The following is a 24340-nucleotide window of genomic DNA, read 5'->3' on the forward strand; positions in this document are numbered from 1 at the left end:
AATTAATGTTGTTATATATGATGAATCTTTCAATTATGTTGTTCATTGAATTTTATGATTCTAAGTAGTTTAAACTAATATAAGAAAATAAATATTTAAAAGAATTTCAATGCAATTTGTTAAGTAACAACAAGCACGATTGTGTGTTAAATAAATTTTATGCAAGAGAAACGTGCCTTGTTTAAAGTCGCCTTTAATTCTACTTCATTCATGCTATATAGTTTAAAGAGAACTAGGGACTTTTAAGAGCATCGTTATGCTTATAACCAAAAGGCTAGCGAACTGCAAAACCGGATTAATTTGCCAACGGTCGCGTGAGCTGCATATTTAAAGGAAAATGTTGATTTGGTCACATATTATCCTTAGCATCTGAGAAATGGAATGGGTCATCATCCTTCGTAAGAGGTTAGTTTGAGATATTCCTTAAAATTGGAAACGAGTCAAACGTATTAACGTATTATGGTGATCGTTGTTTATATAACCTAATTTGAATAATTTTTTACTTCGTTTACTTTGTATGCATTGTTCTATTGATAGTTGTATGTCATGTATGTCTTTCAGCTTTAAAAGAGATATTTTACATCCATTTTTTTTGTTAAAACAAATTGGAATAACATTGTTTTATGGGCATTCATACGTGCCAAGATTCGGTCAAAATTCAATTTTTAAGTAAACATTTTGACTTCGAGGTTTCCTAGCGATACATGAGTCCGGTATTTTACCTACTTTTTTTTAGATGCAATATGTTTGTATATGCAATTAAGGTGTGTATGATATTTCTACATGCATCTTATATGTGCATTGACATTTTATTATCCATATATGACACATGTGCATAATAAAATGCTCATGCACATAACATATGCATATATAAATCATCATGCATACCATATATTATGTGGTATGCATGAGGATTTTTATTCATGCATAAGTCGTGCGATGTGAAGATTTTATATCATCAGATCCGAATACGAAATATTCATGCAAGTTGTATGTGGTAATGTGGCTTGTCTTCATTAATATGGTTGGCTACGATTCATAAATTAATGATGGTATTAGGGTTTAGGGTTTCTTTATGTTTTTTTAGGTCATACTAGCTATTAGGTTATTTAGAAACCCCCATTGTTCTAGAGCCCAAGATAATGGTGTTGATGTTATGCTGACATGATTCATGCATTATTTCATTTGAGATGGTGAATGACACCTTAGGTGTTGTTTGATTTGTTGATGCTTGAATTTCTTTTTAATTTTCGAAACTGCTTAACTTTATATCTAAAACAAGTTGTAGGTTGTGTTTGACGTGCAACCTAAAAAGCTAGCTTTTAGCTTCTAAACTAGGTTATTAATAAACTGTTTATAATCAATCCATCCGACATTTAATCTCTTTTTGAAAAAGGAAAAAAAATCAACATATGATTAATTCCTATAGTCATAACTATTAAGGTGGTCTGATTGTGATCATTTAGGATTTAAACATTCCAAAGGAGCGTGTCTCAAATTTGAATCCCAATTGCTTCAATCTTGGGACACTTGGCATTAGAAAAACCTATTAATAATTTCATAACCCCATTATAACCCCATATCTAAAAACTTTGATACAAAAAAACATTCATTTATGCACCCTATTCATGTAACACCGTACCTATGGCCATCTATTTGTATGTGTGTACGTTTTCTCCTAATTCAAACATCATTTAATAGAATAAATTACAACCTTGCTCATTTATTTGTGTCTTTCTTGGATGTCCCTCCAATAATATGGGGTATTAGTGACTTGACCTTAATACAATAAAGGTTCACATCTCTTGATATATTACTTTTGATAAGTCTATATTCCTGTTTTCTTAACCTACTAATCCCAACCACTTGAATACTCATTCCTAGAAATATTCCCCTCTGATTCATTACTGCATCTACACGACCACCTCCATACCCACCAACCCCAAACAAACAATTAGTATCACCTCTACTGATGCCATTTCTCAGAAAAATCAAATATCCAACTACTTTTTGTTCCTACTTATATTTCTACTCACTAGATTAATAAAAGTATTAAATAATCAAGAGAGGGGATTTAAAGAGATAAATAATGGATTGCACATGCCATTTTTTTCCATTTCTCCACATCTAGTCATTCCCACAAACATGTGTCCCTGCCACAACACCGCCACCTATACATACCTAAGCCTAACAAAAAACTTATCCACTTTAATTACAATATCACTACCTACAACTCCCTTCCTCCATCGACATTAAACCATCCCATGACCACCTACTCCAAACATGGTACTTTCAATCACATCAACCCCTTAGTTTACAAAACTACCTCTAAACTCATATATCTCATATTCTTAAATCCATTATGGCATCTTATAATAAACAATAATAGAATACTACCGAGGCCAATAATCATAAAGCATTACAAAACATTAGACTTGGGATTTGGTTCCTAGGGCCATCAACCCATATATTATACAAGAGTAATGAAATATATTCCTATCTTTTATTCTTGTCCATGTCAAATGGTGAAAAGTGTCATATTTAATAGAATTAATATATTTTAAAGCATATATCACCATTGAACATAGGTAGGAGGATGAGTAGGACGAAAAATTATGAGGATATTTAAATTTTCATTATATAATTCCTTAGGATATATAGAAACAAGACTCAATTTGATTGTAAACTTGAGTGATATAAAGCATGATTGGTGGTTAATACTAAAAATCAAAATGCTAGGTTCGTCTATGATGATACATTTATCCCGTTTATTCAATCAACCACATTCACGCAATTATGAGCCTTGTAGTCTCATGTTTATAGTTGATTCTATCGGATATGAAAATGCATTCTTGCATAGCGAACTTCAAGAGACAATGTGCATGCATCAATCATCTGATTTCATAGATCCTATATGCCTATCACATGTGTGTAACCTAGGTAAAATCTTTTTATAGAATTTTAAAAGAAAACATTCGACACATGTTTATTCATTCATCGACCAGGGACTCATACCATGTTTATATTACCATATGTCAATGACATTATTGTTATCTCATTCTCCAAAACACTTTTACAATATATTATCTCCTTTTTGCCTTTGGAGTTTGTAATGACTAATCTTTTTTTATTAAATCATTTTCTTTGGATATAAGAGACATGATAACCTAAATGTATATTTATTTCCATGTACCAATATGCTAAAGATATTTTGTTCTAAGATAACACCACTACACTCCCTTGATAACTCGGGTCAACACAAGCAACAAACGTATTCCCAGTGATTGATTCTTTTTATTTGATCTTATAGTCTATCAAAGCCTTATTGATGATATAAAATATTTAACATTGGCCCAAGATTACATACGTTGTTCAAAAAATATGATTGTTTATGCATGGCTTACCGAAATCTCATGTTTGTTTCTCAAACAAAATCTCCATCACATCAAATAAATGATGATCACCCATCACATGTAATTCTCTTCATCCTTGTCTCTTTCCACCACCATATATTTCAATGTCGACTTGAGGTGTTTGAGTCACAATGATGAATATATAGGTACTATACGATTCTTGGTGACAACTTGGTCTCTTGGTCATCTAAACAACAATAAACAGTCTCCAGAGTAATTATTAAAGTTGTGCATTGCAGTATCATTGGTGTGGTAGCTAAATCTAGTTAGCTATGCAATTGACTATTTGACCTTCACATACCAATTAATTAAACAACTGCTATGTATTGTGATAATATATTTATTGTCTACCTCTCTGAAATCTTATTCAACATCAACATACCAAACATGTTGACATTGATACTTACTTTGTATGCAATAAAACCCACCTAAGTACTAGTAGATGTATACTTTTGCTAAAGGACTTCTTTACCATTTGTGTACAGTATATCAAGCTAGATTAAATGTCCCACTTCCTCCTACTCAAGTTGCATGGGCATATTAGTGAAGTTTGAGCATCAAACTTGTTCCTTCTCAAACAACAATATATGGGTATATTAGTGATAGTGATGGTAGAATTATTCAAAATAATAATAGATAGATGTTGTAAATTTGATATGATTTTGGTATGTACCTATATGTACAATTGTTACATCTTGTATAATTCCCACAATAACATTCATATCGTATAAATTAATACTGACAACTTTTTATATTAGAAATTAGATATACAATGTAACCTAGAGCCAATATAAACATGTTCTTTGTATTAATATTAAACCACTAACATGACGTGGGAACACAATCAATTTTTTTAATGTTTCTACAATTTATATTTCCTTTTTTCCATGATTTTTTTTCCAGCAAAGACTATTAATTGTGGAACTTGTATACAACCAAAGTCAATGTACAGTAGAGGTGAATAGTGGCTTCAGATTTATTTAAGTATCAAACGATTCAAGGATTCCACCGAGATCATACATGGAATTCATCATCACCAATTATGAAAATTTGATTCCAAAATTGAAGATAGCAATTCTTGTTGTTGGAACAAGAGGAGATGTTCAACCTTTTCTTGCTATGTCAAAGAAACTACAGGCATGTCTAAGCTAACAATGAGTTATTATTAAACATTTTAACCTTAATATAAAATTTGATATTCTTAGGTTATTCTTTTACAAATTAACTAAAGAATTATGATGTTAATACTTGTCTAATAATGTGCCAAACTATCCAAAATATATTTAGATTCCTTTTAGACTTTAAAGTAGACTCATTTTAAAATTTGATATTCATAGGTTATGCCTTTGCTTTGACCATGTCTATCATAATAAAGAGGGTTAAATACAAGAAATAACAATGTTCTTTCATATATTTTTGTATTTTACCAACATAAATTTATTTCTTTCAATTACAACATGCATTTGCAATTTTTCTTATTAACACACTATACTTTACCAGTTGTATCTAATTATAGCATTGTACTTTCTGTTTATTTCTCTTTTTGTAGTAATGATTTTTTTTTTGTATTTTTTATGCTTGAATAGATTTTCTAAATACAATATTTTTTTAATCGGAGAAAGTAAACATTAATGCTATAATAAAAGTATCAATAATATTCATTGGTGTTTCAAGCACTTAACCCTAATAGGACAAACCGAAACACCCTATCACCGCTCTTGTCGCCCATCACCCCTACAAAAATAATTACCAAAATCAACTTGTGACTTTTACCCCTCCTTTGTACACTTTTAGTCTTCCTACCGACCAAAGTGGTTATATATTTTTTTTTGCAGGAGTTTGGTCATCATGTTAGGTTGGCAACACATGCAAACTTCCAATCTTTTGTAGAATCGGCTGGTGTAGACTTTTATCCTTTGGGTGGTGATGCTCGTATCTTGGCAGCATGTAAGAGGTTTATATTAATAAACAAATTCTCCTTATATTTATTTTATCATATTGCAACTATATTAAGCTCTATATGGATGATATGACATGAGATAGCTCTTGCATTTGCTATGCACCGCCTAATACTAAAAGATGCATTTTTTTCCCACTAAAAGGGTGGAACAATGTCTCGTTATCTATCTCTTGTATATGCAAAAACATGAATTTCCTCTTCTTCATCATCAAAAATAGCCTAAGAAAGTTTTTCTAGTCATATCTCATGTAACAAATGTAGCCCTTAACCCACATAGATATCATGTTTGAATTCATTTTCAAACATAATTAATTTGATTTTTTGAACTTCAGATATGGCAAGAAATAAAGGTCTTATTCCATCAACACTTAGTCAATTACTCACACAAAGTAAGCAAGTAAAGGAAATTATCGAATCTCTTCTTCCAGCATGCATAGAACCAGATCAAAAAACCAACCAACCTTTTCGAGCTCAGGCAATCATTGCAAATCCTCCAGCATGTGGTCAGTTCATATTGCCTAATATGTTTCCTTTACACCTTGATTTTCTGATATTATAATTGAAATATATTGAGACAAAGGCAAACTATTGATTTGGAGAAAAAATAAATATACATAAAGAAAATTAGTTATTGATTTGGGATCAAAATACATAAAACCAAAACATATTTAATTTCACCATTTTGAGTCTAGTTCCAAGATTTATAGTTAGGTTTTTGGATATTCGAGTCGTCTAAAATATTGAGGATAATAACCATATACTATAACTTGGAAAAGGTTATCACATCTTAATGTGTTTCTTTTCTTGAATTTTGAAAGGACATGCACACGTTGCTGAAGCTCTTGGTATACCTCTTCACATTTTCTTCACAATGCCTTGGACGTAAGTTTTGAATCAAGTTTCTTTTTTTTATATTCTTACATTGTTGTTTTTCAGTGGAGTAGAAAGGGTATCATTTGTGTCAAAATAGGTCAATTTGGGTGATGTTTTATTGCTAATGGGTCCAAGTAGCTAGCAAACTACAAAACTTAGTGAAATATGGAACTCGGTCGAATGGATTAAATTACTTCATTTAGAAACTTGATCATCATTTCAATATAGTTTTTAATCCTTTCTAATAAACATGGAATCTTCTTAGTTCTTACTTCTCTTTCATATATACAGCCCAACATCTGAGTTCCCTTCCCCCTTGGCACCTGTTGCTCAAAGTGTTGGTAATTGGGTACGCGTTCAAACACCATTAATAAAATTTCTTAAGTGTAACTTTCTCATTGTTGTTGTTGGATATCCAGCTATCGTATATAAATGTAGATATTTTTATTTGGTGGGGCATAAGAGGATATCTAAACGAAATCAAAAGGAAGTTGACACTTGTCCCTCAGACTACTGGTAACTGGGTACGTTTTCATTTCCCTGTAATAACAAAGATTCTTAATCGTAATTTTCTTATTGTTGTTATTTTGCATCCAGCTCTCATATATAGTTGTAGATCATATCATTTGGTGGGGCATAAGAGGATATATAAACGAGTTTAGAAAGAAGTCGAATCTTACTCCTATTTCTTACTTAAGCATGTATCGTGATTCAATATCTCATTTCCCGACCGGATACATGTGGAGTCCTGAGGTCGTACCAAAACCAAGTGGTACGAATTAATTTTCATGATTTAATTGTTGGATTAAATATAAAGGTATAAGAATTTCAGTAACATTTAAGAAATGTAAAGCAAGATTGCTTTATGCTATAACACAAAAACTTCATTTACTCCTCATGATTTACAAGATAAGGTTCAAATGTTTCTACTATCTGTTGTGTGCATATAGGATTGTTTCTGGACCAATCATTTTAGCTATTTTAAAAAAGTAATTAATGCATATTAAATTTTGAATCAATCATAAAATGATTCGTCCACAATCAATCCTACATGCACACAATAGATAGTTAGAACACAACACATAACAAACAAGTATACAAATATGAGCAGCCAGCCTGATGTGACCGCCTCTTAGGGCCTACAACATATATGGACCGCTGTCTTGACTAGACCGACTCGTAGGGCCTACAACCTATATGGTCGTCCCCAAGTGTTTTGGCCTATAACACAAAGCAGTATCGCCTCAACCTAACCAAAATATGTCGACATATGTAACAGATAAACATAAACACAAAACCAAAAAATACAGATAAGCATATCAATCTACAAATCAGGCATCTACTAGCATAGTACTATCCCATAAGCCGAACACGTAATCTAGTGGGTCGACGTTGATGCATTTGACCCACATGTATAGTGAGGAAAACTCACCTTTCAGTCTAAATACGAGCTGAATAAGTCTCTGCTTCGAAACCGACTCTACTGGACACTTATTATCCAAAATATTGCCCACCTAAATTAATACCAATTTACCCAAAATACCCCTAAGTCAAACTAGGTCAAAGGTCAAATTCAACAAACCAGCCGAGTTGACCTATCCGAGTATGTAGGGCGTACTCATCTGTACGCGCAACGTACCAAATGGTACGCCCAACGTACGCAACTAGACCTCCAATTAACCCGTTAAGTGCTTAATACTTCACCCTTTACGTCCAAAATGCAGATCCAAGTCTCAAATATCATTCTTAACCATAAAGTTTCCAACTTTATGGTCTTGCATTGTCAATAAGTGCTTAATATCAAAACCCTTAACCACTTAGCCCATTAAGTCCTTGTAATTCACGCATGGAAGAGAAGAAATGATCAAGACTGCATTTTTATGCTTCTAAACACCTCAAAATGCTTGAAAGGACAACTTAACGGGACTAGAGTAGCTCATACTCAAAATACCCAACTAATGGGACCAAATGGACACAAACTTCATGGCTAACTTAGATCTTTGCATAGAATCATCAAGTTCATAACTTTACACCTCAAAATGAAGCTTGGAGGTAAGGTGTTCCTGGATCCATAAGGTCTTGATTTTCCAAGTTGGTGCTTCTTGCTTCACCTTGCTTCAAAGGCACCACAAACATACACTTTTGAGCTTAAAGGAACACACACAAGAGATTTAGGCTGCAATAGACAAAATTAGGGTTGGAGGCTGATGGGGGAAGGGGAAATGAAAAGTTAATGGTGTTTATAAAGGGTCCAAACCCTAAAAATTAGGGTTTATGGCTCACCCACGTATGCCCCACGTACGATAGGGGTACGACCAACGTACGTGAGTTTGCCCCAAAAATTACAAAAATGCCATCATTCGCCATTTTGCAATCTTTCTCATGCACAATGGCTAAAATGCAATATTTCTTCATACATCATCGGGATGTTACAAGTGGGGTACAAATATACCATTTTTTCAAAAAAAAAAAAAACTCCATTACAATAGGAGGTGAGACCCATTTTTAAATGGGATCTATCCACCCCACTAAATATGGTTGTATATGCAATTGGACATCAAAGATCATACAACATCATCCTAAATGTTGCACCCCCTGCATCCATGGTTAATAACTTCTCTCTAACTACCAACTTCTTCCATAATTATCTAACTAGTAAATAACTTATAACTAACAAAATAACTATATATTCTTCTAAGACAATACTTTCAACATTCACCCTTAATCTAGACCTGAACCACATCAACACAATATATTGTTGCACACCACCATTACTAGTTACTCCACTATATTGTTTTTACTAGTTGCCATCTTAGAACACACTCTAATGGTAACCCTCCTGGTTCATTTTTGATGATTTTCATTCATATCTGGTTACTAGGAAATGTTTTCAATCTCATGTTTCTGGTTGTTGGTGTTTCCATGACCAGCATCCGATTAGTCAATACAGCTATCATCCACAGATTAATTCGTTTGGACGTCAAAAGAATCTAATACAATTCTAGTCGAAACTTCATGTCATTCCTTTCATTTTGGGATTTTCTCCTTTTTCCCAAAGCTTTGGGTTTCACATCGAATTCATTATCTTTCTTCATGAACTTCTCCAATTTATTTTCTTCATCCAATTGCTTGTAGAATCTTATAACATAAAGATCACTATCTCATAGACCCTCGTGTTTATGTTTCTCATACCCCTTATTATCACTTCTTAAACTATGTTTCATCATAAAACTCACACACGTATCATTATCTTTATTTGATTTCTTCACAAATCCCTTCGAGTCATCATTATCGTTTTCCAAAATCCTTTCAAATCTTAACATAAGAAAGAAAATTTCATTTTACCGAGATCTTTTTATCCGGTTAATTAATCCAAACTGCATCCTTTGTTACAACCACAAAACAATCTAGAACCATGCTATATGCCTGGACCATGAATCATTTATCTAATACCATTTTGTTGGAGTACATACAAAGATATAAGAATTTCAGGAACATAACTGCATTGTAAAGGAAGATTGTGTTATGCTAGTAGAGAAAAAAAATCATTTGTTCCATAGAATTACAAGACACATACATATAAACATCAACAATCCCACCCTTCATCTTACTCATTAAAACCCTTAATGTTGGCGGCTAATAACTTCCATATAACTATCAACTTCTTCCAAAGTTAACTACCTAGTAACTAACTTATGAATAACACAGTAACTACATTCAATAACTATAGTATTCTAAGATAAGTCTTGATTATACTTTCAACATTCTCCTTAAAGCTAAACTTAAACCACACCTACAACATCCTAATGTTGTGCACTACCATTAGCAATGACCCTACTTTTATTTTTTTTCACTAGTTTCCTTTTTAGAACACATTTTAGTAGTAACCATCCTAGTTCGTTTACTTTGGCAATCATTTTTATCAGGCTGGTGAGAATCTTTCAATGTATGTGTCTGGTTGCTGGTTTTCCATGATTATCATTCGTTTTTTTCAATGATGGCATCCTCCACATATTGATTCATATATACATCAAAAGAGTCTAAAAATACTTTAGCTGACACTTCATGTTCTTCCTTATATTTTGGGATTTTCTCATTCTCCTTTAAAGATTTTGAATTGATATCGGATTCCTTCTCTTTCTCCTTGATTTTCTTCATTTTTTCTTCAACCAATCTATTATAGACCATTAGAAGACAACGACCATCATCATCATCATCATAATAATCATCATGATCTCATGAACCTCATTATCAATTTCCAAATTTAGTTTCATTATAGAACCCACACACACCGTTATCTTCATTAGATTTCTTCACAAATCCCTTAAAATCAGCATCCTCATTTTCCATAATCTTTTCATATGCATCAATCACCATACAAACACAAACATCACAAAAAAAAAAACTTTACCAAGATCTTTTCAACTCGCTCATGAATCCAAACCTCATCCATGGTTACAACCATCAAACAATCTAGGACCATGCTATAGCCCCTTTTTAACCATCAAACCCCTTCATCCTAACTATTACAACCTTTCACATTAGCGGTTTATAACTTCCATATAACTATCAACTTCTACCAAAATTAACTGCCTAGTAACTAACTTATAATTAACACAATAACTACCATTCAATTACTATTTTATTCTAAGACAAGTGTAGCTTATACTTTCAACATTAATGTGTGCCAATCATAACACAAGAAGACTTGCATGGTTTGTTAGGTATGAAAGTTCATCCTTTGATAAAAATAAATACTATTCTAGTGCATAACGAGTGAAAAAATTATAGTTCCACCACTAACGAATAGGAATATGTCTAATATTAAATGCCTTATACTTGCATGGTTTGTTAGGTATGAAAGTCCAACTAGAGACTAAAATAAATTCCTTGACACGTTGCCATCCATATAATATACATGACTGATTTGTTAGTGTCTAATATACGGTATTCATGCCTAATTAATTAGTTTATTATAGTAAAATTCAGCCCTAAAATGTATAACTCCAAATCTAAACTGAGACATGTGTATTAGAGAATGGTTTTTAGTCCCCAATAAGTTTATCTTAAAATGGTATTTGTGACCGATTCACCAGTCTCATATACTTGACTATGACTAATTAATCAACCTAGGATGCTAAAATTTAGCTCAAGATAATTTACCTTGCATATATAAAATTACATATGTGTAAAAAATGACTAAAGTATAGTATCTAATAAGTTTCTCTCCAAAGTATCAATACAATTTTATCACATACTGAAATTAAGTCCCTAATAATTTTCCCTCTAAAATTAAAACTAACACAAATTTATCAAACACAAGATAATAACTCCAATTATAAATCGGAACAACAAACTCATATACTCAATATAGTCTTAAATTGGATTTTTGTTGATTTTTAATTATTCATCTTCTCTACATGTGTTACCAGTAAGCTCAAATAGTGTTGGTAGTGATGTTAGTAATTTCTATCATAGGCAGATATTCTGAGAGTATGTATGAGGCATAATATTCATGATTTATACTATAACCTTTTGTTTGTATCAAATATATTGTGCATCACTATATGCCTAATATATATTTTATGTATAAAATATTTTGTGTATATATATGTATGTATGTATGTATTTTGGGCATCTTGATATATATGTACTTTGTGCATCTTGTGCTTGATACATATTTGTGTTAGCCATTTACTTTACTCATTATATCATATTTTTAATATGAAATGAAATGAAATGAAGATTTAATTGTTGGTTGCATAAACTTATACGTCGTTTTATACAGATTGGGGTCCGTTGGTTGATGTTGTTGGCTATTGTTTCTTGAATATTGGTTCCGAGTATCAACCACCCATAGAATTCACACGATGGATTGGAAGAGGAACAAGTCCGATATATATTGGGTTTGGAAGCATGGTAGGTGGACTTAATTTTATATGAAACTTAGTTTCATACTTACTAATTTAAGTTATATTATTATGGGAATCTTGGTCCAATGGATCACAGAAAATAAGTACACTTTAACTTTTGAAGTAATTGTAACCTTGAAAAATGATATTAATTAATTTTTGGCATTGAATAAATGTTTATTAAATCAATTGTTTGTTATATTATAACAAAATAAATCACTTGTTTATTTTTAAGCCTATTGAGAATTCAAAAAGAACTACGAATATCATTTTGGAGGCTTTGAAAAAAACGGGGCAAAGGGGAATAATTGACCAAGGCTGGGGAAATCTTGGGACATGTAAGTTTCTTCCCAGATTGATCACTTTCGTTTTATACATCATGACAAAATACATCAAGCTAATTATTTCCTATAATTTCTTGACCATTTGATAAAAATGGGATTGCAGATTCGAAAATTTCAGATGATATTTTTCTTTTAGTGGATTACCCACATGATTGGTTGTTCCCTCAGTGTGCAGCTGTGGTGGGTTATATTTTAAGGCAACTTTCGATATTGTTATTATTATTGACAATTTTTATTACTAGTGCTATTGATACTAATACAATTTGTTTCATTCTTCGTTCTCTTATAACGAAGGAAAATTAGCATACACGACTCCATTTATATTAAATAAAAAATCTATTGATTTTCTAGGTTCATCATGGAGGCGCTGGGACGACTGCAACAGGATTGAGAGCTGGGGTATTATTTTCATCTTGTACTTTTATATACCTTTTTAGGTAAAAATACTAATAAACATTATTTTCTGATAAAGCATATCACTCATTAATCACATATATATACAATATAATTTGGATACATAATAATACACATGGGTCGAGATTGATTGGCTACTATATAAAAAGTACACATACGAATATGTTAACATCCCCCGTACACGAAACATAGGTAGGTGGTCGGACATTGTGACCGGATATTATTCCTAAATAGAAGAGGATGATAGACCATTAGTGAATACATCTACATACTCATATGTAGAGGAACATGTAGAACAAGCATGTAGCCTATAACAACTTTGGCCCAGACAAAGTGAATATCAATCTTAATGTGTTTTATATATTAGGGTTGAACTGGATTGGTAGAGAGATAGATAACACTTACATATTAAGAGTAAACAATTGTAACATCCATAAAATTCATGAAAAATTTAAACTTTAAAAAACAACCCAAAAATGTAATTCGTTTACAACATAGTTTTCAAAACATGTTCCATATCAGAGTTTTCCCAAAATCATAAGTCCAAAACAGGAGGATGTGTACGGTCACGCCTTCGCCTTCCTGCAATCCTTTGAAGTATCTGAAACATAACTCAAAACTATAAGCCAACTCTTTGTGAGCCTTCCCCCAAAGTACCAACACACAATATATATATAACAATAACAAACAACATGCATACAGAGCCTTCAACATGACTGGATCGCCTTACAAGCCTTCAGCCTATCTGGACTGCTCACAGGACCTTCAACATGACTGGACCGCCTCACAGGGGCTATAGTCTATCGGGTTCGCCTTGGGTGTCCTGGCCTTTAGCACAAAGGATGATTGCCTAAGCCCAACCAACTGTAACATGTCGACATACACATAACTTATAAATATATAACCAAGCATCAGAAAAACAGGCAGATTTACCAATCACTACCGCATGTTAACATCCTATCTACCAGTATACATATCTAACAGATCACTACAACATAGAAACATTCTGTCTACCAGGATACAGATGTAACAGGTCACAATAGCATAGCAACATCCCATCTACCAGGATACAAATCTAACAGATCACTACGACATAGCAACATCCTATCTACCAAGATCCAGATCAGACAGATCAAAATAGTACACAATCATACGATAAACCAGGATAACAATCCCAAGGGCTGAGCTTGGTGCCTTCAACCCGTAAGTACAGTGGGGAAAACTCACCTTGCACTATCGAATATTACAGAAAGAATCTCTAGTCGTTGCCTCGCTAAAATCCCTGCGCTACAAATCACCATAATAAACATCCATCAATACTCGGATCTGTTCCAAACTAATTGCCCAAAATGGGGTAAAAGACATTTTTACCCTTTACTCAGCATGACCCAAACCTAGGCTCACAGAAAGAATCTCTGGCCGTTGCCTCGTTAAAATCCCTGCGCTACAAATCACCATAATAAACATCCATCAATAATCGGATCTGGTCCAAACTAATTGCCCAACATGGGGTAAAAGACATTTTTACCCTTTACTCAGCATGACCCAAACCTAGGCTCAAACCAACAATCCAAATGCCTAAAATCTAAATAAACACTCAAGGCCTATACATGACCTGATTTTCTAAATTGGGCCCAAACCCTTACATGAGCATTACCCTAAAGCTAACGAATTCTTTTCTACTCCAAACTCTTGCATTCAGGTGGCCCAATAAAGCCCCAAGCCACTAAGCCCAAATAATAGCCCAAATATGAGGCCCAAACATGTGAAGTCCACCAGACTAAGTATATGGGGCGTACTCAGGCATATCTGACTTCCTTGAGCTGGATTATCACGTAAAGTTGCTAACTTTACATTCACGCATGGCTAAATGAAGCTCTTAAGATTCAAGAGGACTTAAAAAGTGAATTAATACATGCATGTGACCAAAAATCCCATAAAGATTGCACCTTCAAGCTCAAGGAGTCCACCACAAGCTCAGATCTAAAAGAACAAGCTCTTAAAACAGCTTAATTCTTCAATCAACCCAAAATGGGACCAAAAGCATAAAAAAAACAAACTATGAGGAGATCTAAACATCTACAAGCCAAGGTATGAACTTGATACCTTAAAGATATTGCAAAAAGTGAGATGATTTTGGATCTATGACCTTCCTTCCAAGCAAGGCACCTTCAATCTTCAAAGTTTCCTTCACAATGAGCAAAACAACCATTAAAATCCTCTCAAGGGATCTAGAACACCACCAAGAAAGTTTAAGGGATGATTTAGGGTTTTAGGAGGTTTGGGGGCTTGTAAAGAGGCCAATCCTAGGGTCTTAAGGTGTTTATATAGGGTACAACACACTTAAATTAGGGTTTCTTGAACTCCTCGTACGCCCAACATACTCTTTGTACGCCCGCGTACGAGGATGAAGCTTCGCGATCAAACTGCTGACTAAGCTCAGCATACGCCAAGGAACGCCTCACATAAGGGTCTTCGCAAGTGTATTTCCCATGTACGCCCAACGTACTTCCCATGTATGCCCCGCGTACTAGGGTTTGTCTCCAAAAACCTAATTCTTCCGAAGGCCAAAATGTCTTCATTATAAATTTGATTCCGACAATCCTTATATCCATCAAAAGGTAACGAGAAGCTCTATGCTTTTATAATCTCATAATCGCCTTAACATTTCTTGAATAAAAATCTAATTTCCATCAAAGACCGATCTAACATTTACCAAAATACCCCTTGGCTCCAAACTACAAACCGAACCCCAGATCATCTAGATTTACATCACCAATATCCAAATAGGTCTAAATCTCATTTTCTAAACGGTCCTAAGCCTGATAATTCCCGACCTTTGGTCACCACCCCGAATAGGAAACGATTCGGAACAGGGTGTTACAACAATCATGACTTTGAGGATCGAAAAGTACAAATATTATAGAAGGTTCATAACCAAGATGTTTTAGTGATCAAATTTTCCATTCCATGGTACTCGACCTCTATACATGATCTTGTGATGATATTCTTGTGTTTGGATGAACAAGATAGAAGGTCTCATACCATAAAGATGTAGTATTCAAATATAAATCGCCATGTAATGGGACATCCCCTAATCTATATCTGAGAATGAAGTAAGGCCCTAAGCGGGTGACACATAAATTTGAATGTTTTGATTAATGGTGTCTCGAAGATGTAGCAATATGCGCTTTAATGCCCCAAAATATTTTCCCTAGGGATCATGCATGCAAGGTCGAGTATCATGAATGTGAGATATTAAAGAGCTTCATACTGGCTACAAAAAGTATTTTATCAGCCACAGGTGGACCGAAAGTATATAGTTTGCTTGCATATCAACAAGGGTCTAACATGGTTTGTAGTTTTTGCATCTTACCATGGTCAATAATATCAATGACATATCTATGCTAAGTAACAAGCCATATTGATCTTGAGTGACTAAGATGCCAATTCAATAATTTATTGAAAGAGGATATGATGTGTTGATATATTGTGTGTGACGAAGCAGTAAACATGATGTCATCTATATAAAGTAGATGGTATATCGTGTGTTGATGTATCGAAAATAAAGAGAGATGAGTTACATCTTTTGCTGATGAAACTTAGAGTAATGGAAAATTATGTGAACCGATGGACCAAGTACGAGGAACCTATCTCATCCGATAGAAAGATCATTTAAGTAGGCGTACATGGCCTCGATGTTGTTGATCGTGAATACCTGGAGGCTGGAACATGTACATGATTTCTTGTAAGTGATTGTGAAGGAATATGTTCTTCACATGAAGTTGATAAACGAGTCAATGATGTAAGACGTATTAGCTAAGTACCATACGGATCGTGGTCGGTTTGACAACCAGACTGAACGTTTCATCATAGTCTATACGCGAGCACTAACTTTTGTCAGTTCCACTAATCTTTCTTCATAGCAAGATAATATTTTGGCATTATTTTTCCTTTTAAATAACCATATGTATTTGACCACGTTAACCCTCATAAGTTGTAGAACAAAATTCTAAGTGTCATTCGTGATTAAGGAAATGTATCCATCATCTATAGTTGTGGACCAGTTTCGATCCTTTAAAGCATATAAGTAAGATTGCGATATAGATGAGTCACTTAAGTAAGGTGATTAAGGTATATAACATGTTTTGAGATCTCATGCTTTTATTGAGTGGTTATTGTATGCTGAGTAATAGAAGGTGGGCTGGATTAGATGGTGACCAATGGGTTGTGGATGGGGTTTTCGTAGTGGTAAGGGGAATAGTTGTTATTTATGTGTTAACACTATGGTGGGTTTTCGGTGTTGAAGCAACCGACAATGAGGAGGGATAGTAGTGGTTGGATCTATTAGGAAGGATGTAAGGAAGGTGGTGAAGATGGGTAATGGTTCAATGGTGTCTTCTCGGAAGTGTTAAGGTGGTGACTTGTTTGATGTGGAAGATGTGTATGGGTAAAGGGATTTGTCAAACACAACATGTCTCCCTATTATTTTCATTGATTAATTTTATAGCATCAGAAGCCATGATGGCTGGATGGATACCCCAAAAAAATATTTAAGGTATAGTATGTGAACCTAGTTTATCGTTGTGGCAATGTGTGAGTAGCAAAAGCACCTGAGAGACACAGAGATGCGAATAAGTCAATTTTTTTTCCAAAAAACTTTTGGTAAGGGGAATAATTTTTTATGGTGGTGGATGGTGTGATGTTGAGAAAACGGAAAGCCATATGGAGGCTTCAACTCAAAATGTGGGTGGAAGGTTAGCCTGAAAAAGTAGTGAATGAATGGTGTCGTTCATGGTGTGTAACATCCATTATGATTTTTCGTACTATTGAGATATATGTGGACATGAAAAGTGGATGGACATTCCATTGGAATTACATAAGTTGTGTAAATTATGATTATCAAATTCACCATCATTATCATGTTGGAAAGATTTTATGTCCTAAAAGTGATTTTTGACATATATGCGAAAGTGTAAAAGTTTGGAAAACATCTTATTTGAGTTGAAGTGGATATACCTATACAAAGTGTGAAAAAATATATAAATATGACATAATATTTCAAATCATTGTGACTAAGCAATAGAGATATCCAAGCATCTGAATGAATTACATCAAAAATATATAAAAACATCTATTTGCATTGAAGTGGATATACCTAAACAAAGTGTGAAAAAAATATATAAAAGATGACATAATATTTCAAATCATTGTGAATAAGCAATAGAGATATTCAAGCATTTGAATGAATTACATCAAAAGGCTAACATTATTTGAACGGCTAAATGGAAGACACACATGCTTACTTGATAGCAAGCCGAACAAGGAATGTAAGACTACACTTTATTGAAAAAAATAAGATGAATTGACACTAAATGTTGAAAACCACGTTTTCAATGATAGTCGAGACGTTGCTGACATATGGAAGCAGTCACGATGGTAAAACTTGATGTGACGCGCTAGTGGCGGGATAAAGGTTGCTCGTGCTGTCACGTCGAAATGTTTTTTAACAGGCCTAAATTCCTTCATGAAAATATTGGATTCGTCAAATTCAAGGGCACAATTATTATCATGAGTAAATTTATGGACATAAATCAGATTCTTAATAATCTGAGGGGTAATTTGGACACTATAAAGATGAAAGGGGAAATGGGGTTAAGGCTAGGAATTGAAGTGTGCCCGTTCTTAGTTACAATTATGGAAGATAAATCACCAACCAATAAAGTTAGCGAATTATATGGAGTAGTAGTTGATTTCAATGTACATGAATCACCTTGTAGGTGTGAGTGCTCTAGAGTCCATAAACCAACACAATTCTTGAGATTCTTGATATTTGTTGTAGTAAAAACTAAGGCAAGGTAGTTTCATGATCTTCTATCTTGGTTAAAGTTATGTCCGAGCAACCTCACGACTACTTTGGACTAGAGGTGCTAGCCATATGGGCCTATTGATAAGATAGTTGATCTCCCGAAGGTTTGTTGGGCTACAACCAGTTGTTAAGGATGGTTTGGAAAAGAGTAGGCATCCATGAGAAGCGGGAAGAATGTCATTGTATTAATAGGGGAGGAAGGGTGGTGACCGCCACGGATGTCGTGGTGGTCTCCAAGTCGACTATTTTTGATGCCTCTGTTTTGACTATAATTTTTACATATTTTTTTGTTAATGGAATTTAAGGTGACGAGGTATGTTCTGAGCACAACAACTGAGCAAGACATACCTAATTCATTATTTTCTCTTTCACCAAAAAAGCGAAATTGGCAACTGGTGACAAATGAGACTAGCTATTTTGTCATCTTTCGAAAAGGGACCGTAAGGGAAAATGATTTGTAAGACCAATGAAGTTTTGAAACCGTTAAAAAAACTCAATCATGTTTTGTTTGTTTAAAAAACTCAACGAAATAGACCTTTTGTCTAAAAAAAAGCTAACAAACTTACACTTTTGTTCAAGTCTCATTAGTGACAACCATATTTATTAGGTATACAATTAGTTGATAAATGACATGGCAGTATATTTAATGACATGGAACAAACAATTTAAAATTGTGCTTTATACATCGATTTAGGGCTTGGAGAAGAGAAAAACAAACGATGTTTGTGTTCGATCTCTTGTAATGACTAATTCTTCTTCCTCTCAATCATTGATGTCCAACTCAAGATCTACAAAGAAGATATTGGATGATGCAAAACCTTGTGGATGTGGATGCCTATCTCGGATTTGGACATCTACTTCTTTGGTTCCTTCAAAAACAAGAACTTATTACGACAATCAACCAAATAGACAGAACATGGACATGATAAGTGTACATGATAAATGTTTCAATTACACTTACCATTTGTTCGAACAAGCCCTGAACTTTTTCTCTGGATGATCCTCTATTCTAGATATCCCAATCGGAGAAAGGCGTCCACATCCACAAGGGTTTGCATCATCATATATCTTCTTTGTAGATCTTGAGTTGGAGATCAACGATTGAGAGGTAGAAGAAGAAGGGGTAGTTATTACAAGAGATCAAACAAAGACGTCGTTCGTTTTTCCCTTCTCCAAGCCCTAAATCGATATATAATAGGTAGTTTATATCTGTTTATTCAATGTCAGTAAATATAATGTTATGTCATTTGCCAACTAATTGTATACCTAATGCATCTGGTTGCTTCTAATGAGAATTGAACAAAAGCATAAGTTTGTTGGGTTTTTTATTAGACAAACAGTTAAGTTCGTTGTGTTTTTTTTTTTAACAACCAAAACATGATTGAGGTTTTTTTAACAGTTTCGAAACTTCTTTGGTATTACAAGTCATTTCCCCAATATCTAATTCCACGTCATAAGCAATGTCATTCGTTGACTTTAATTAGATGTTTGACCCTAATGAGAATTGAACAAAAGTGTAAGTTAAAATGTTAAGTTTGTTGGACTTTCTTGAACATACAAAATATAATTGTGGTTTTTTGAACGGTTTGAAAACTTTGTTGGGCTTATAAGTCATTTTTCCGAGACCTTAATTGTATACACTTCCGAATTCTTTTCAAGAACAATACCTTGAATGTTGTCAAGTATATCTATGATGGTTTTAATTCACATGCAATACTCCATGATGGAAGAATCGCCAATAGAGATTGTTCAAAAATTCATTATCGAGTTAGATGCATTTTGCTCCTTGTTGTTATGAAACAACTGCTCGAGATTGATGCAGGCTTAGGCCATGGCATTCTATTTCGGAATGATCTATAGCAGCGGTTGGGAGATAATATCTTAAATCCATGATTTTAAAATGGAATCGAGATAAACCCTTCTTGTCTGTTCATTATAGCATGAGCTTTTCCCGAGGGATCTTCCAAGTGGTCGATAATGCCATACCCAACCCAGTCAGTGTAGAAAAGCTCACGACACATAGCCACACAGTGACCATAAAGTGAACTGTTATTTCGCTTTTTACTAAAGAAAAGCCCACACCATGCATGGTAGTTGAGACGATCAAGGTCGAGGATTAGAGGAGAAGGAGCTCAAATGTTGGTTATGCCATGCGTTTTTCTAAGGCAATGGTTGGAAAAGCACTGCTTGATCCCATCATCATCGGTGGTAAAGGAGAAGTCATCGACAATATGTAAAGTTACATGTGAGGTTTTCGGAAAATATAGGAGAGAGAAAGAGGTTGATTAGAAAAGTAGTTCTAATACTTTCATAAACATCATTTGCTATGAAAACATATCTCACGTACATATAATCCGAATACACAATAATCCAATTACTTGTTCTTGTTATCATGGTAAAATACACAAAAAAGACACATAATTTACTTTTATCAATTCAGCTAATTAAATATTATTTTATTATTCATTATAAAAAACTAAGTGACTAAATCCTAAAATGTGTTTCAAGTACTTTGGTTTTTTTAAATAGGACGATCGAAAAATCGTTTTTTTCGGAGTCATCAAAAATAAATAATTAATTAATTACGTAAATCGATAATTTGTAAAATCAAAACTGGTTTCAAGAAATTTTCCCAATTCTATTATGTTTGTATTACTTGTTATAATCAGTACAATTTTCCTCGATAAAATACTGAATATAAAAATTTACATAATCTAACAACGCAGTGTCCTACAACCATCGTTCCTTTCTTTGGAGATCAATATTTTTGGGGGGATAGAATATATAATAAAGGACTGGGGCCCACGCCAATTCCAATATCTCAACTTACAGTTGAAGCACTTTCAGATGCGATAAATTTCATGCTACAACCCGAGGCAAGTAAACAATCATTCTTCTAATACAAATACAATCAGTTTCTTTTCAAGTTTAAAAGATTTTTTACGTAGAAATGTACATCGTGTTTTTATTTTTATATTGATTTTGTCATGTTGCTTAACTTTTTTATATTCTTATTATACTAATGTATAGTTTTGTGGCTATTGATTAGTTTAGAGGGTAAAACAATAGAATTGTTCATTACATTGTGTTTTTCATGCTTGTCTAAATATTAACACGAGTAAAAATGTTTTTTAACTGTAAAAATAATAATGAATTGACCCGTACATAAAATAGAAAATAGATAAATGGTTTAATCGTTTACAAATCAATGGTTTATTGTGACTTTCATAGGTTAAAGCTCGAGCAATGGATTTAGCGAAGCTAATAGAGAATGAAGATGGTGTTGCTAATGCCGTGAATGCATTCCACCGCCACTTGCCGCCAGATATGTTGTTGTCGCCACCTCCATCTTAAAAGTAAGACCATGATGATTATCCAAACCCTTTGTATGGTTGTTTACTTGGATCAGGACTACACAGATCACATAATAAAACTATATGTTGTACAAGAATTTTGTGATTCTTACTGGTATTTCAGTTGTATAAGTTTTATGCAAATCAACAACTAAGAAAATTCACAATTCAAATAACGCAAAATTATACATAGTTTAGTGCGGAAAATATATACAATCAGATTTAGACTAGTTTGTTTTGGATCTGGTACACAAAGACAAACATGGTAATAGTAGTATGGAAATCTGGATTACTGGTAGATTGTTTAATATCACTTTTTGAATAGATATTTCCACTATATGCATGTGTATTATGAAATTCAATCTAGGATAATCAGAAGAACACCTTGTTTGCCGAGGCTTTGGTCTCTTCCAAAAAAAAAAGAACACCTTCGAATCTAGACACCGAAACAAAAGTCAAACTGTTAGTGAAAATTATGAAGTTTAGAGAGACAAAGAGGGCCAAAACAAAGTAGAAAAAATATGTATCTTAATGCATGTAGAAGTCAATATATTTGACAAATTAGGTTGTTACAATTGAATTAGTTGTAGAACGTCCCATAATATAGAGAAAATTTTTAATTTTTAATTATAATAAAACCAACTCATCATCATTCCATAAAGGTAACCAAAGTATAAGTTTTAAATTCCAAAATCATATATCAGAATAAATAAAATAAAAGTCAGCAGTGTAGAAAATCTCCATTCAGGCCGTGGCCTTCCCTTTGCTACCAGAAATACCAGAAACATTTAAACTTAAAACCGTAAACATAAAAATTAGTGAGTTCCCCAAAACACCACATGATATACAATTAACCGGTCTAACCCAACATTTATGTTTCAATCATGCTGGCCCAGCCTCGAGGGTCTACCCCAGTAGGCCTAGCCAACAAGCGCATAAGCATTCAAGAAAAAGTCACAAAGACAACAGACATAACATGACACTTAGTGTCCTATAGTATGGTGAGAAGACTCAAATGAATCAAAAGCTAAAATGAAAATCCACACAGTCAATCAAGGCGGTATTCTTAACAACACCATGTCTCAAACCTGTAACTCTAACTTAGAACGACATCTTTCATCATAACTCTTGTGTCAGCTCTGCGTTGTCTGAAGTCTCTGCTTAATCTGCTGAATGAGCTCCATAGTCTTGAGCACCAACTCCATGCTCCCCATGACTCTCTGACCAACCTCTCCCCTATAGATTTGGGTTTAAAAATTCCTCCTATAAAGAAGCTCAAATGGAGGCACACCGATGCTAGAATGATAGTTGTTGTTGTAAAACAACTATGCCAAGGGGAGATAAAAATGTCAGCTTTTGCCAAAGTCAATAATACATGCCCTCAACATATCCTCAAGCGTCTGATGGTCCTCTCACTCCACCCGTCAGTCTGAGGGTGATATGTCATGTTGAAGTGAAGCCGAGTAAACCTCACGTCTCTATTAGAAACTATAGAAATTGACACGCCATGGCGAGAAATGATCTTTCAAACATAAATGGCAACCAACTTCTCTGCTAAATAACACTCCTCAATGGCAAAGAAATGGAACTCTTGTTCAATCTATCCATGATGACCCAAATAGTGTCAAAACCGCAGGCAGTCTTGGGTATCTTGGTAATAAAATCCATGGTAATTTGTTCCCACTTCCATAGCGTGATATCCAAAGGCTGCAACTTGCCTTGAGGCTTTTGATGCTTAGACTTGAACTTCCTACAAGCCAAACATCTCTCAACATACCAAGCTATGTCCTACTTCATGTGAAGATTCATCAAGCCACGACTATCAATATCAAAATGTAAAACCTGACTAACAACCTTCTCACTCTTCTGATTCTCTTCCTTAATTGCATTTACTTGTGCTCTTCTGATCATATCCAACATTGGGGTACCAATGGTCATCCTCAAACACAAGTACCTAATAGGAGAACTAGTCGCCCTACGACTTAGGGCATCAACCACCACGTTGGCCTTACCTAGATGGTTTAAAATCTCGTAATCATAATCATTCACCACGTCGAGCCACCCACGTTGCCTTATATTTAGATTTGGCTGATCCATCAAGTATCTTAAGCTCTTGTGGTCTGTATAGATGTTATATTGAACCCTATACAAATAGTGACGCTAAATCTTGAGGGAAAAGGCCACTGCCCCAACTTCAAATCA

At 34.0% G+C, this 24340-nt stretch overlaps 1 protein-coding gene across 1 annotated transcript; it reads left to right on the forward strand.

Annotated features, from left to right (window-relative positions):
- The first annotated feature begins 265 nt into the window (after positions 1-265).
- Positions 266-22436, forward strand: LOC111890619 (sterol 3-beta-glucosyltransferase UGT80B1). Its single transcript, XM_023886718.3, has 14 exons — positions 266-405; positions 4317-4550; positions 5249-5360; positions 5706-5876; positions 6192-6255; positions 6538-6595; positions 6666-6770; positions 6844-7018; positions 12035-12165; positions 12394-12496; positions 12606-12682; positions 12854-12901; positions 21512-21661; positions 22017-22436. Exons 2-14 carry the CDS (start codon positions 4434-4436, stop codon positions 22137-22139), a joined length of 1434 nt encoding a protein of 477 aa, XP_023742486.1. The 5' UTR covers positions 266-405; positions 4317-4433; the 3' UTR covers positions 22140-22436.
- Positions 22437-24340: the final 1904 nt, after the last annotated feature.

The sequence above is a fragment of the Lactuca sativa genome, chromosome 6, assembly GCF_002870075.4.
Source record: "Lactuca sativa cultivar Salinas chromosome 6, Lsat_Salinas_v11, whole genome shotgun sequence".
Lineage (NCBI taxonomy): Eukaryota > Viridiplantae > Streptophyta > Magnoliopsida > Asterales > Asteraceae > Lactuca > Lactuca sativa.